The sequence below is a fragment of the Tarenaya hassleriana genome, unplaced genomic scaffold, assembly GCF_000463585.1.
Source record: "Tarenaya hassleriana unplaced genomic scaffold, ASM46358v1 Cleome12, whole genome shotgun sequence".
Classification (NCBI taxonomy): domain Eukaryota; kingdom Viridiplantae; phylum Streptophyta; class Magnoliopsida; order Brassicales; family Cleomaceae; genus Tarenaya; species Tarenaya hassleriana.
Window position 1 is genome coordinate 1,974,826 of NW_010962392.1, and position 13,026 is coordinate 1,987,851.

At 34.7% G+C, this 13,026-nt stretch overlaps 3 protein-coding genes across 9 annotated transcripts in view; 2 read left to right on the forward strand and 1 right to left on the reverse strand.

Annotated features, from left to right (window-relative positions):
* Positions 1–1,370, reverse strand: part of LOC104806550 (ultraviolet-B receptor UVR8) — a 4,706-nt gene extending 3,336 nt beyond the window's left edge. For 4 of the 7 annotated variants that reach the window (XM_010531506.1, XM_010531504.2, XM_010531503.1 and 1 more), the window contains exons 1-4: positions 896–1,370; positions 536–609; positions 356–440; positions 8–136 (exon numbers count right to left, since the gene is read on the reverse strand). In XM_010531506.1, coding sequence (XP_010529808.1) covers positions 8–136; positions 356–440; positions 536–609; positions 896–1,100 — 493 coding nt within the window. In that variant the 5' untranslated portion in view covers positions 1,101–1,370. Of the gene's footprint in view, positions 1–7; positions 137–355; positions 441–535; positions 610–895 lie in introns of those variants that run through there. The other 3 variants (XM_010531505.2, XM_019201775.1, XM_010531508.1) reach the window with 3 other exon arrangements.
* Positions 1,371–4,230: 2,860 nt separating this feature from the next.
* LOC104806551 (transcriptional regulator SUPERMAN) lies at positions 4,231–5,426 on the forward strand. Its single transcript, XM_010531509.1, has one exon. It carries the CDS (start codon positions 4,315–4,317, stop codon positions 5,179–5,181), a length of 867 nt encoding a protein of 288 aa, XP_010529811.1. The 5' UTR covers positions 4,231–4,314; the 3' UTR covers positions 5,182–5,426.
* A 4,458-nt stretch (positions 5,427–9,884) lies between these two features.
* On the forward strand, positions 9,885–12,307 carry LOC104806553 (L-type lectin-domain containing receptor kinase S.4-like). The gene has a single exon (XM_010531510.2). The coding sequence runs from the start codon at positions 10,029–10,031 to the stop codon at positions 12,114–12,116; it is 2,088 nt and encodes a 695-aa protein (XP_010529812.1). The 5' UTR covers positions 9,885–10,028; the 3' UTR covers positions 12,117–12,307.
* The last annotated feature ends 719 nt before the right edge of the window (positions 12,308–13,026 follow it).

A 13,026-nucleotide genomic window follows, 5' to 3' on the forward strand; every position in this document is an offset into this window, starting at 1 on the left:
AAATCACCTTCACCAGAACCGCTCTGCTGCTTTCCACCAGGATCCTTTGGAGTACTTCCTCCAGCAACCGGCTCACGGATAAATTTCCCAGATGGAACACACTCCTTCCATCCCCATGTAAACACTTCCCCTACCTCTGTTCACAAAGACAGGAAGATAAATTATAAACGCGCTCATTAAAGAGGAAGCTAAATGAAGCCAGAACCGTGCATCCCTAGATATAGATCATCGGAGCTGGTTTGCTTTTACATTCTCAAGCAATCCATCTCATTCCTAAGAATTAAGTCAATATTGGTCAAAGAAACAGCCACCAATCACAGTCACCGAACTGAACACTGAACCCAAGAAGTAGTACCTGTGACAGCAGCACAATGAGCCCAACCTGCCGAAGCCATGACAACTGGAGCCTCCGTTGGGAGAGGAAACGGCTCTGGAGTTTCCTTAACCATCGTATCATCGAAAGACGATAAGGGATCAATTCGTAGCAAAAGACATAAGAAATAGCATTCTCTAAACTAGACTATAACTACATTACCCCATGCTTTCCAGAGGCCACATAGGTTTGCCCTTCATCATCCGCTGAACCCCACGTTATCAGCTTCCCAGAATCTAAGAGGGGAACAGAACAACGTCAGTGATTCAGGCATATAATCTCAGCAAAGGCATCGAATTCGTCTACAAGCAAGATTAGCCGAAACACTATAAATCAGAAAACTACATTTGGAGCAACACGACGTAATCCGTCCAAACCCGAATCTGACATAGAAATAAAAAGGAAAGGGAAATACGAATCGGCCAACTGCATCAAGGAGAGCTGTGTTGTGCTTAGGAGCTGAAGGAGATCTACAACTAGAGAGACGTATCAGAGAAGCAGCGAAGTAGATGACGAACCGACCTGAAATAGCCATGGCGAATCCGCAACCGCCGCCGCAGACGTCTTTCCATGAATCTCCACCGTGCACCGCCGATGTTAACAGGACGGGGACCGGAGACAGAATCGGCGATTTGTCCGGCGAAGCACCCGGTAAATAGCCGGACATATAAACCACGGCTTCCGTACATTCCTCCATCGGAACTCCTCCTCCATTGTTCCCGTTCATGGCGGAGATTCTCCCAGAGCTACAAACACACACAAGCCACAAAATCCAAACAGACAAAAAAGAAAAAAACGATCCACCAACAATAAATTCAAAGGAAAAAAAATCCCTAGCCACACGATTCGATCTCCTCCTGTAATCCGCAATTCACACTTTCTCAGGAAAATTGGCGTTTTCCGTTCGAGAAAAAGAAAAACCGGAACTCAGAGAGAGAAAAAGGAAACGGGAGAAAATCAGACTCAGACGAACGAGTTGACTCGCGAGACAAATTTTTGGGGGGCGTATCAATTACAGGGATTTAGGGCGTGCCATGTAGGACGCCACGTAACCGTAAGGACACGTGGCATGATCTGCACCGCGTTTCTTTTAAACCTTGAGTTCTCAGGAACTTTCTGGAAGCAACTCCCACCCTCGCTATTCGAGTCCTTACTCATTGGGTGCCACGTGGTGGGGACTAACCTTCCAAATATTCTTTTTTTTTTAATTCCATGCGTAATCACTTTCATAAACTAATCGGCCCCTTAATTAATTAAAATATTTATTACTCAAATCAGATTTTGCTTTTGTTTCTGCCGGAAAATTAATATTCGGCATGTAAGATAAATAATTTAAACTATCGAAATAGAATATATCTTGTTTTACCAAAAAAAATAGAATATATATTGATTATGTAAAATAAACCACTGATTCGTATGGGTGAATAATGATAATAAATAAAACAGAGGACTTTTGGTAAGTGAGACGTGCAGAATTGGTATACGTTGGATTATGAACCCACGAAATGGACGGCTCAGATCAGTGCCACGTTTACTAGAAATCTCCATCGGACCAAAATTTCCTTTGTGACTAAGATCATGCAGAATCAGTATTTTATTTTATTAATTAGGCTTATGATTTGGCAATTTGACTTAAAGGAAAAATCATATTATATAATGTATGTTTATATATGCACATCTACATTCTACGTGATAATTAAGTTTGCAAGTTATTTTAATTAAATAAATAGGGTATTTGTCGTTATAATAATCTTAGAAATTCCATTACTGTTATGGACCCACTTTTGATCATATCATGGGCCTAGATGTTGTTACCAGTATTTTTATGGGATGTTATTAGATTTGGGCCTAATCATAAATTGTTTTATTTTTATTATTATTATTATTGTTAATATATATGTATATATATATATATATATATAGTTTCAAAGAGATGAGAGAGATTGTTTGGGATTGAGTTTTTTTTTTAAATTTTATTTCGTATTTTACCATTCTACCCTTACAGATTTTAACTAATTTTTTATATAGTCATACATATTTATGTACGTATATTATCAGTGTACATATATGCATGTGTATATGTATAGAAATGTGTATTCGAATATACATGCATATGTAAATACGTATATATATGTGTATATATATGTACATATATAAGCTAATACAACATATATATTGTGCAATATGATGTTTCGTTTTGGTGAAATATTATAATTTCTAGAACTTCCGAATTTTTTTATTAATTAATATTTGCTGATTTTGATGATGCGGGCGATGATTAGGTTGTCACCTAACAATTTTATAATTCATACATTTAATTATTATTCTATTTCGAAGCTTGACTATTGTCCACAGGACAAAGGCGTCTTATTCATAGAGGTCATTGACTACTAGAGGTATACTAAGACCAATATTCAAGAATAACATATATTATACTCGAAAGAATTTATTTCAATTCAGTTATACACAAACATATATATATGCTTTCTTGCAATTTCTTATATTTGTGATTGCGGTGACTTGTCCTCTTTATTACGTTTCTAACCTTCCATCCTTTGAAAATAGTTTTAATATATTGTTTTAAATAAAACTTTAAAGGAATCTAAATTTATATTGTGTATTAAATATTATGGATGGGAATTATTGATTTTCAGTTTATGTTTATTTAAAGGACAATATACAATTTAATCTCTCTCTCCCTCACACACACACACACATATGTATATATATTTATATCATTGTTCATTGTTTATATATTTAAGTATATAACAGAATTTTAAATATAGATTAAAAATAAAAAATAATATGTATTTCATGATAAAATCAGGATTATATATGTATATATATCTCATTGACGTTAGATCTAAGATTCCATGACTCGTCGTAAAATGATGGCTAAAATAATGTTCACGACAATATTGTACATATTATAGAGTATTGGTGAGCAGTTTTTTAAGTTGAATCATATTTTCTAAGAATCTATTATAAATTATTAGGAATTATGGATGATTTAAGATATTACATATGTTTATTATTTCATACGATTTTTTTATTATTTTATAAGTTATATTTTGTATGAAATTATTAGAAATATATATATATATATATATAGACTCATGCGGTTCGATCGGTATGATGGTGGCTATAGTTTACGTTAGTAAATATTACGTGCCATATTTACTAACCATCAACTTGTCTTTTTAAAGTCACGAGTATTCATATCTTGGAAATCAATTTATAAAAGGACATAATTTTCAGCTCATCAAGCATTTCATATTTCTTTATCGGATCCGAATCTTCCCTTTAAAACATATAGGGATTGCACGAATTACAATTGATCAAAATGGAATAAAAGCACAACACACATCACATTATATAATTAGATTTTAAGGAATGAAATTTCTCTAATTAATATATATATATATATATTATTAGGAGTTAGTGATAATATAAAAACAAGTTGTTCCTTAATTATTTAATTTTTTTTTCATCTCAACTCAAGGTCCTCAACTTCAACCCAATAAGGGGTATTTGCATGTTCAAGATTGTAGCTTCAATTTTTAAAAAATAAAAACAAAAACTGTAGCTTCACGTGAATTTTGAAAAAATTGAAAATTAAGTAACACGAATTCGTGACCACTTGGAGCAAAAATACAGAAAGTTTCAGTCATCTAACCCTTACAAAATTCCAAATTACGGATCATATAATATGCAATACGCTCCTTGTTTTCCTTCACAAAGACCCATCTCCCATCCAATTAATTATTCAAACAAATCATATAATCGATTACAACACCTCATTTAAATTTTTGTTTATTGTTGGAGTGCATCTTGACCTCCATTATTATCCCATTTCCTTGATCTTCTCCTTAACCCGCCTCCTAATATTATTTCTTTCTAGGGTTCCTAAACAAAAACTTCTTCTAGGGTTTGATCAAGAAATGGAGAAATCGAATGGCTCGTCGTGGGAAGAGTTAGCTTTCGCAGAGGATGATGCGGCCGGATCCATGTGGCCGCCGAGATCTTACACGTGTAGCTTTTGCCGGAGAGAATTCCGATCAGCTCAAGCCCTAGGTGGCCATATGAACGTCCATAGAAGAGACAGGGCAAAGCTCAAACAAACGGCCGAGGAAGATGATAGTAATAATGATATTCGTCGATACGTATTGCCATCGTCTCGTAAAGATGACGATCTTCGTGAGGAATCTTGCTACACTCTGGTTTTCAACCCTAACCCTAATCTTTATTACGAGCCTCAACGTTCTTGTGTTATTGATCTTTCTGCTTCATCACCTTACTTGGCTTCTTCTAGGGTTTCGGGTTTACCTCGGAAAGAGGGTTCTTCTTCTTCTTCCTCCTCCTCTTCTTGTTTTCATATAGAACGTTCCAAGAACTCCAAGAAGGTTCTATCCACGTCAGCTGTTTCATTTGGAGAGGATACAAAACGTTACAAACTGTCTGATCAATTCCCGGTGCTGGGAAGGGACAAGAAGAGGAAGATCGAGAGAGATGTGTCGGAAAATGGGTGTAGAACAAAACTTGATATCGTCAAAGACGCCAATCTATCCGTTAGCCTGAACCTGGTGATCCATGGAAGCATACTTCCTGTTGAAGAAGAGAGAGATTCGAGTTGCAAGAGAAGAAGAAGACTTGAAAGTTCACCCCAGCCGTCGATTTCGATTACGGGTTTTTCTTGTAAGAACGACATAGCGATTGCTCGAGACGATGGAACCATACAGAGAGCCAATCCCTTGGAGGATTTAGATCTTGAGCTGAGGCTTGGAGCCGACCCGACAAGAGGTAATTAAATTGATGAGCACTCAATCAATTTCTAGCCAGAAAAAAGGGAAGGGAAGACAACAAAAGACAGTCCATATATTAGCAGTATGGGTCTGATATATGAGCGTGACTTGTATTATTTATCTTGTCGATCGATATATGTAGATTTTGAGGCATTTGTGTGGGCAATTTGTGTGAGAGAAAATAATGGTTGTATTCAGATGAAAAATCCATGAGACCTTCAATATATATATTTTCATCGTGTTATAATCAAGATCTTATTTGTATATTTTTTTTTTTTTGTATCATGACAAATATTCTAATATCATATAAGATCTAATTCTGCAGATATACATATGAATTTAGAAATGCAGAAGCATAAATTTATAAATCCGAAAATTCTCGTTCGGGTTCATCATACGTTATAAGACGACACTGCCCATGTAATCGAATCGGCCTATACCTCGATTTCCCTATTTTGTAGCCACAGTCCAAAAAGTCACATGAAGAAAGAATATTTTCTGCCAAGATCTTGAAAAAGATGGAGAATGAGGAATAATGGTCTTGTGGATCTCAGTTATTCGCTTACTTTAAATATTTTTAAATTTATACTATCATATATATACACACACACACATTAATTTGGAACTAATCTAGCTAATAATGACCGGAAACGATCATATTACGAATTTAATTGACATACTAATAATCAATGGAGATTGGAGACGGTTTAAAAATATAAAACATTATAGATCATATTAGACGGTCGTAAAGCAGTGATTATCGGATGATATCCTTATTGTCTTAAAGAGCAATTGGAAAATGTTTCTCGCTTCACTAAAGGGGTGAAATTAATACCCTCTCGACGAAAATATTTTTTTTTTATAATCAAGAAGTTCACTGCATTTAATCCCCTAAATCCGGAGTCAACTTTTAATCATACAATTAATCGCGTCTCATCTTCTCCACTAGTGGAATCGAATCCAGAATCTCGAAGTGATTTTGTTACATCTCAACCAGTGGACTACCAACTAGTGGATAAAAATAAATTTATATTATTTAAAAGGTTTCAAGATTTATTGTTCCTAAATGTAATTTAAATTCGTAATTAATTACGTTCGAAAATGGTCTTTTTTCGTACTCTTCCGTATTTTCCGAACTTAGAACAAAACCCCCCAAATGTTGCATGTCAAAGTCTTGGAAATTTTATTACTCAAAATTAAACAAAATGACCACTGCATGGTATTGTTGCCCCATGAAATGATTAGGCAACGAAAATTGCATTGGAATTACTGTTTTATTATCATTAGTTGCCATTGGTAACCAAATTATCGTGCAGTCGGTCTTACAAGTTTTTGTTTAATAATGTCAAATAATTGTCGGAACGATATACGGTCTGTTAATATGGTTATATATAATCACCACGTCCATCGGATACATAAATTCCATTTTATTTTGTTATTTTATGCAATAAGCTCGTTGCTCTAGACTCGGTACGTAAATTCTAACACAGGGCACAAAGAGTCAGATATATCCCAACACATATTCCCTTTCTCTGAAACTATAATTATTTAATTAAATCATATATATATACACACATATACATGTGTGTATATATATATATATATCTTCCACATAATAAGTCCAATGGTTACAGTCTCTTCCCTTGCTTTTTTAGGCCAATTGATCACCAACTATTGGACTGTATATAGCGTTTAGAATATTATACGGTTATTAGCACGTATTTTTTAAATTATTATAAATTAAATAAGCATATATGGTTACATGTATCAGCCCTAATTTATATAAAATTTCTTTGGTTCTTTCTGTTGATTAGTTGTAGAGAATGAAAGAATCTTATCGTAATTAATTAACCAGTTAATTTAATATTCTTATGAGCCCTAATCTTAGCCAGTTAATTTATGTATGTATATATATATCTCACGACCTAAAACAATACATGTGTTGAAAGGGGAAAGGGCAAATTAAAAATGTTTATACAGTTTTATTTTCCTAATTCATGTTTCATTTATCCAAAAGAGAATTGTACAGAAGAGTGTACCATGCATGCATGTACGCACGCATGTATGTATGTATGTAGTGAAAACTGATGTAACCTGTTTATTTTAACAGTTACATGATTAATTAAAATCTGACAATATTCTCACAGACAGAAAGATAAATTATAAATTTCAGAGTGTGAAGAGAATTTTTGTTTGGATTATAACATACTGTTCTCACGGAATTTGGAATTATTCCGAAATAATAAAGTATCCGGGAGTAATAATTTATCGAAGAAGAATGAAAATTCTATTATAAATTCTGTAGTCACATAGATATTTTTATGAATAATAAAAAACCCTAAAAAAATATGACATTTTCGATTGAAGGATATGAAATAATTTTTGTATTCTGATTTAAATTTATGCCGAATTATAATTTTTTTTGGCGAAATGAATTAGCATTCAATTAAAAAACATCCGAGAAATCGTCGGTGTCTTTAATTATTTTTAGACACCATATATGTTACACACTGTCCTGCCCACATATATATATATATATATATATATATATATAATCATTTCGGCTACGTAACTATATATAATATTAATACATAAAATTTCAAACGAGCCGATGATGCCATGGTCGGTGTAACCTCACCGATCACATCAGTCTTCACTTTGCTCTTATTCATTAATTTCAAAGCCCGCCCTTACATGAAATGAAAGCGATAGAAAAGTTTTGAATTGAGTAAAAACACCATGTCGTTTTTACTTCCAACGAGAAAACTGCGTGACGTCTTTGAGTAGATCCATTAGTTTGGGTGGAGGTCCACGAGTTAGCCCAATCCCATTCTTAGTGGACCAAACTAGGCCTAGTTTTTTACTGTACGGATAATAAAGGCCCACGGGCCTTATCTTGGTTTTTATAAATATTTTTTGTAATAAGATTATTTAACTTTAATATATTTTTTTTTTCATTTTTTTACAGTAGTATTAGGAAGATAAAACAACACAAAAATTCGTGTTTTTATATATTTTTATAATAGATTTAAAATATTCACGGACCCGTCAACTTGTAAAGACTGTCGAATAAAACAATTGGATATAAATAAAATAAGTTTCACTTTTCATATGTGCATGTGTTTTTTCTTTTTTCTTTGTATTATATTATGTGCTTTGAATCATTGGAGTCTCCAATTTGGAAAATAAAAAAAGATTTATAATCACGCTAAAATAGTCAAAAAACAACAAACCGAAGTAATTTGGCTTTGACGTTATTGATCTTTCGCCTCTTGTCATTTTCAAGTCTCCCCCACGGAGGTAAAAAATTTAATTAACTTTTTATTATTATTGTATATTAACCTTTTGTGTTACTAGCTCCTTAGACATTAAATATTATTTTTCAGAAAACCTCAAATCATATAATATTAAATTTAATTGAAATAACTCTATACACTAAGTTTTTATTAGTTGGAGGGGAAGGATAAAAATCGTTTATTTTATTAAAAAATTAAAAAAAATATCTACAAAATTATCAAAACATTTTACTAAAATTAATTGAAAAAAAATAAATATAGAAACACAGGCTTTGTCCATGTCAGTTTAGTAGGAACAAAATTTTTGTTTAGAAATAATTATATTCTTATATAATTAATTGATTTAATACACTTAATAGTCTTAGAAAACTCCCATAATTCATATAAGTCGTTGAAAAGCATTTGACAAATTGGTCAAATGGAATGTTGGTTGGTGGTTGGTGCCAATAACACTATCTATCATGGCATGGAAATATATTCAGATTTAAATTAAAGTTTTCGTGTTCTTACCACTAGTACCGTTAATTTCCGTTAGAGCCCAAAAAAACAAAACAAAATAATTAAAGGAATCATTCTCATCATCCTTAGATTTGTACCACGTGGTAAGAAATTTTATTTTTGTCCTAATGATGCTATACGTACGAATTTATTCACGTTTGTCATAGTCATCATACATATTAACCATAGGGTTTGATTTGATAATTTGGACCATGTGACTAATCATTGAAATTCCTTTAAAGAAATCGAAAGACCCTTGTGAATTTTTTTTCTTTCTCAAGAGGTTAAAATTGGGCACAGTCCAAAGGTTTCTTACACTGTAAAAAAAAAATCATACATTCGTGTGTTATTTTTTAATACACAATAACATCACTTTAATCCTAAATTTATTTAACCATATAGATTTATAGATTTATAATATAAAATAGATGTAAATATTTGGTTTTGGATATATAAAAATTGAACCACATCTCCACAGCATAAAAACACACCTATTTAAATTGTGTTAATTTTATTAAATTAAATAAAAATAGATTGAATTCGAATTAAATAAAACTTAAAAAATAAATCTCTGTATAAGATAAATATTTCCAACTGAACAAATAAATTGGTACAATTTCTTTTTAAAAAAACTTCAGAAGAATCAAAGTAAAACATAATCATAACATCTATGAATGGTAGTTGGAATGCTATCATTTGATCCCAATTAATGTTTATAAATTGTCTGAATAATTTATATGGATTAATCGTCATCGGATAATATTGTTATGACATCAATGCTAGACCAAGACGTTGTTTCAATTTAACTATTAATTTTTTTTCTGATAAAGTTTAAACCAAACATATGGTCATATTGTAATGTCTAATCTGTCACTCTTGTCCGTATATAATAAATTAACAAAAGTGAGAAAATTAAATTCAATTCGTAGTGCTCTCTCTCTCTCTCTTTCCCACTGTCACAAAGCCATCACCAAAGTCTTCTTCATCTTCTTCACAGATTCACAGAAAAAAAAAACACATTTAAGTGAGTTTCGTTATGTAAGGACCATTTCATCGACCATGAAAATCGATATTTTCTCGAATTTATTCCAAATAATATTCATTTTCCATTTCTTATTTGTCATCTCACCGTCTTCTCAGTCTACAACGGAGCTCTTCTTCGAGGGCTTCAAGAACGCAGATCCCAGCAACCTGACGTTAAGCGGTGTCGCCGAGATCCAACCCAACGGTTTACTCCGGCTAACCAACCAAACCAGCCGGTTGCTCGGCCACTGCTTCTACTCTTCCCCAATCCAGTTCAAGAACCACAGAAACGGTGCCGTTTTCTCCTTCTCCACCACGTTCGCCTTCGCCGTCGTCCCTCAGTTCCCCACCCTCGGCGGTCACGGCCTCTCCTTCGCCGTCTCTCCCGCGGCCGACCTCCCCGGAGCTACACCGTCGAACTATCTTGGCCTCTTCAATTCCTCCACCGACGGTAACTTCACGAACCACCTCTTAGCCGTCGAGTTCGACACGGTTCAAGACTTCCTGTTTCAGGACATCAACGATAACCATGTCGGGATCGATATCAACAGCGTCGTCTCCGATAAATCTGTCTTCGCCGGTTACTTCGACGACGAACACAACCACACGTGGCGAAACATCAGCCTCCAGGACGGGAAACCCGTTTTCGCCTGGATCGATTACGATTCTGGTACGAATCTCTTGAACGTCACTCTTTCTACGAATTCCAGAAAACCCAGATCTCCGATTTTGTCGTATCGTATAAATCTTGCCCCGATTCTTCACGACAAGATGTATGTCGGGTTCGCAGCTTCGACGGGCTTGCTCGCGAGCTCGCACTACGTAATGGGTTGGAGTTTTAAGATCAATGGGGAAGCTAAAAATCTCGATTTATCATCTCTCCCGTCGATCACTGGCTCGAAGAAGAACAGCACCGGTCTGATTGTCGGAGTTTCGGCATCTGCTACTGTTCTCGCTATATCCGCCGTGATTGCATCGGTCGCTCTGTTTCTGAGATTCAAAAACAGAGATGTGATCGAGGATTGGGAGTTTGAGATCGGTCCCCATCGGTATTCATACACCGAGCTGAAGAAAGCGACAAGAAATTTCAGCGAATCGGAGCTCCTGGGTCGAGGCGGGTTCGGGCAGGTTTTCAGAGGAACACTGCCGGGTTCGAACATCCGAGTCGCCGTGAAGCGAGTTTCGCACGAGTCAAAACAAGGTCTCCGCGAATTCGTGTCAGAGATCGCGAGTATCGGTCGGTTACGTCACCGGAATCTCGCCCAGCTCCTCGGATGGTGTCGGAGACGAGGCGATCTTCTCCTCGTCTACGAGTTCATGCCTCACGGATCGCTCGACAAATTTCTGTTCAATGAGAGACCCCAGATCGAACTGAGTTGGGATCAACGGTTCAAGATCATCAAAGACGTTGCTTCTGCTCTTTTCTATCTCCACGAAGGATACGAACAGGTTGTTCTTCATAGAGACGTCAAGGCGAGTAACGTTTTGTTAGACGGTGACCTAACCGGCCGGTTAGGGGATTTCGGTTTAGCGAGATTATACGATCACGGTACTAACCCAGGTACAACCCGGGTTGTCGGTACGCTCGGTTATCTCGCCCCGGAGGTTCCCCGAACTGGGAAATTTACTACCAGCTCAGACGTATATGCTTTCGGTATGCTGCTTTTAGAAGTTGTGACCGGGCGTAGACCAATTGAGATGAAAACCGGACCGGATGATTTGGTATTGGCGGATTGGGTTTGGGACCGGTTTAAAACCGGGCGAGTTGCAGAAATCGTTGATCCGAAATTGGGGAACCGGTACGACGAGAGCGAGGTTTTGCTTGTGGTTAAGCTCGGTTTGATGTGTTCGGACAATGTACCGACCTCTAGACCGACTATGAGACAAGCGGTTCGGTATTTACGCCGAGAAATCGATACTCCGCGGAATTTGGATAACCCAGAGCATACGTACGGAGAATCTAAGGCTAACATTAACAGATTTGATGGTTTCGAAGGCTTTTACGGATCGACGTCGTTTGGTCAGAGCAATTCCCGGCATCGGTATAGTTATACCGGGACCGGTTTTGCGAGTTCGGATTCTATTTCTACATCTCCGGTTTCTCTTCTACGGGAAACAATGTAGATTTGGAAAAAAGGTGACAACTTGCTGCGAGTGGAGCACTACCATTTTTTTAAAATATGATTTCTTTGGAGAAAATTATTGGTCTAACAATCAAAAGATCCGAGGAATATATCGAAGTCTTCTTTGTTCCTTATTCGTCATTGCCTTTTTTTATTTAAAAAAATAAATAAATTATCCGTATGTTTAATTCACTGGAACAATTACCAAGAAAGACCTAAACATTTACAAGATTTATAGGGAAAAAAGTAATTATAAAAAAAACAAATAGACAGATCCCTGAGGAATTTGAAAGTTATTATTTTTAATGCAATAGGATTATAATAAAGAAATATTCTATCATACCATAAAAATCTTCAAACTTTTTTTAATCATAACTAAAAATTTGTACTTCAGATTTTTAAATTTATCATAATTTACTTCAAATTATATTTATACTTGTTTTATATTAAATTGATGTACATTTTATTTATCCCAATTATATTTACAATTCATTTTATCAATTTCCGTGTTGGTAATATTTGAACAAAATTATTTTTTAAAAATTAAATAAAAATAGATTTTGTTACAATTATGATCTAGTTCAAGTAAACCAAATTATACGATTTTTTTGATTAATATTGCATAATATTGATTTGTTTGTATCATAATCTTATCTGAATGATAAATTCTAAATTCAAATATTTCAAACAAAAGGTAAGGTCTTTATTCGATCTAAATTTCGAAATCATATTACCAAATCAGAAGGTTCGAAAAATTATTAATTTAGATTTCAAGTTTTTTTTAGGAAAAAATATTGGAGGGTTTTCTATGATTTTGGATATTGAAACAGAATAATCATATTCTCTAGAAAAAGAAAAACTATAATTGATGTATTCTCGTATCTATAACTCGAATCAATACATGGAGATGG

Excerpts from the sequence above, each read along its gene's own strand:
- LOC104806551 (XM_010531509.1), top strand. The coding sequence starts at position 4,315 with ATGGAGAAATCGAATGGCTCGTCGTGGGAAGAGTTAGCTTTCGCAGAG.
- LOC104806553 (XM_010531510.2), top strand. The coding sequence starts at position 10,029 with ATGAAAATCGATATTTTCTCGAATTTATTCCAAATAATATTCATTTTC.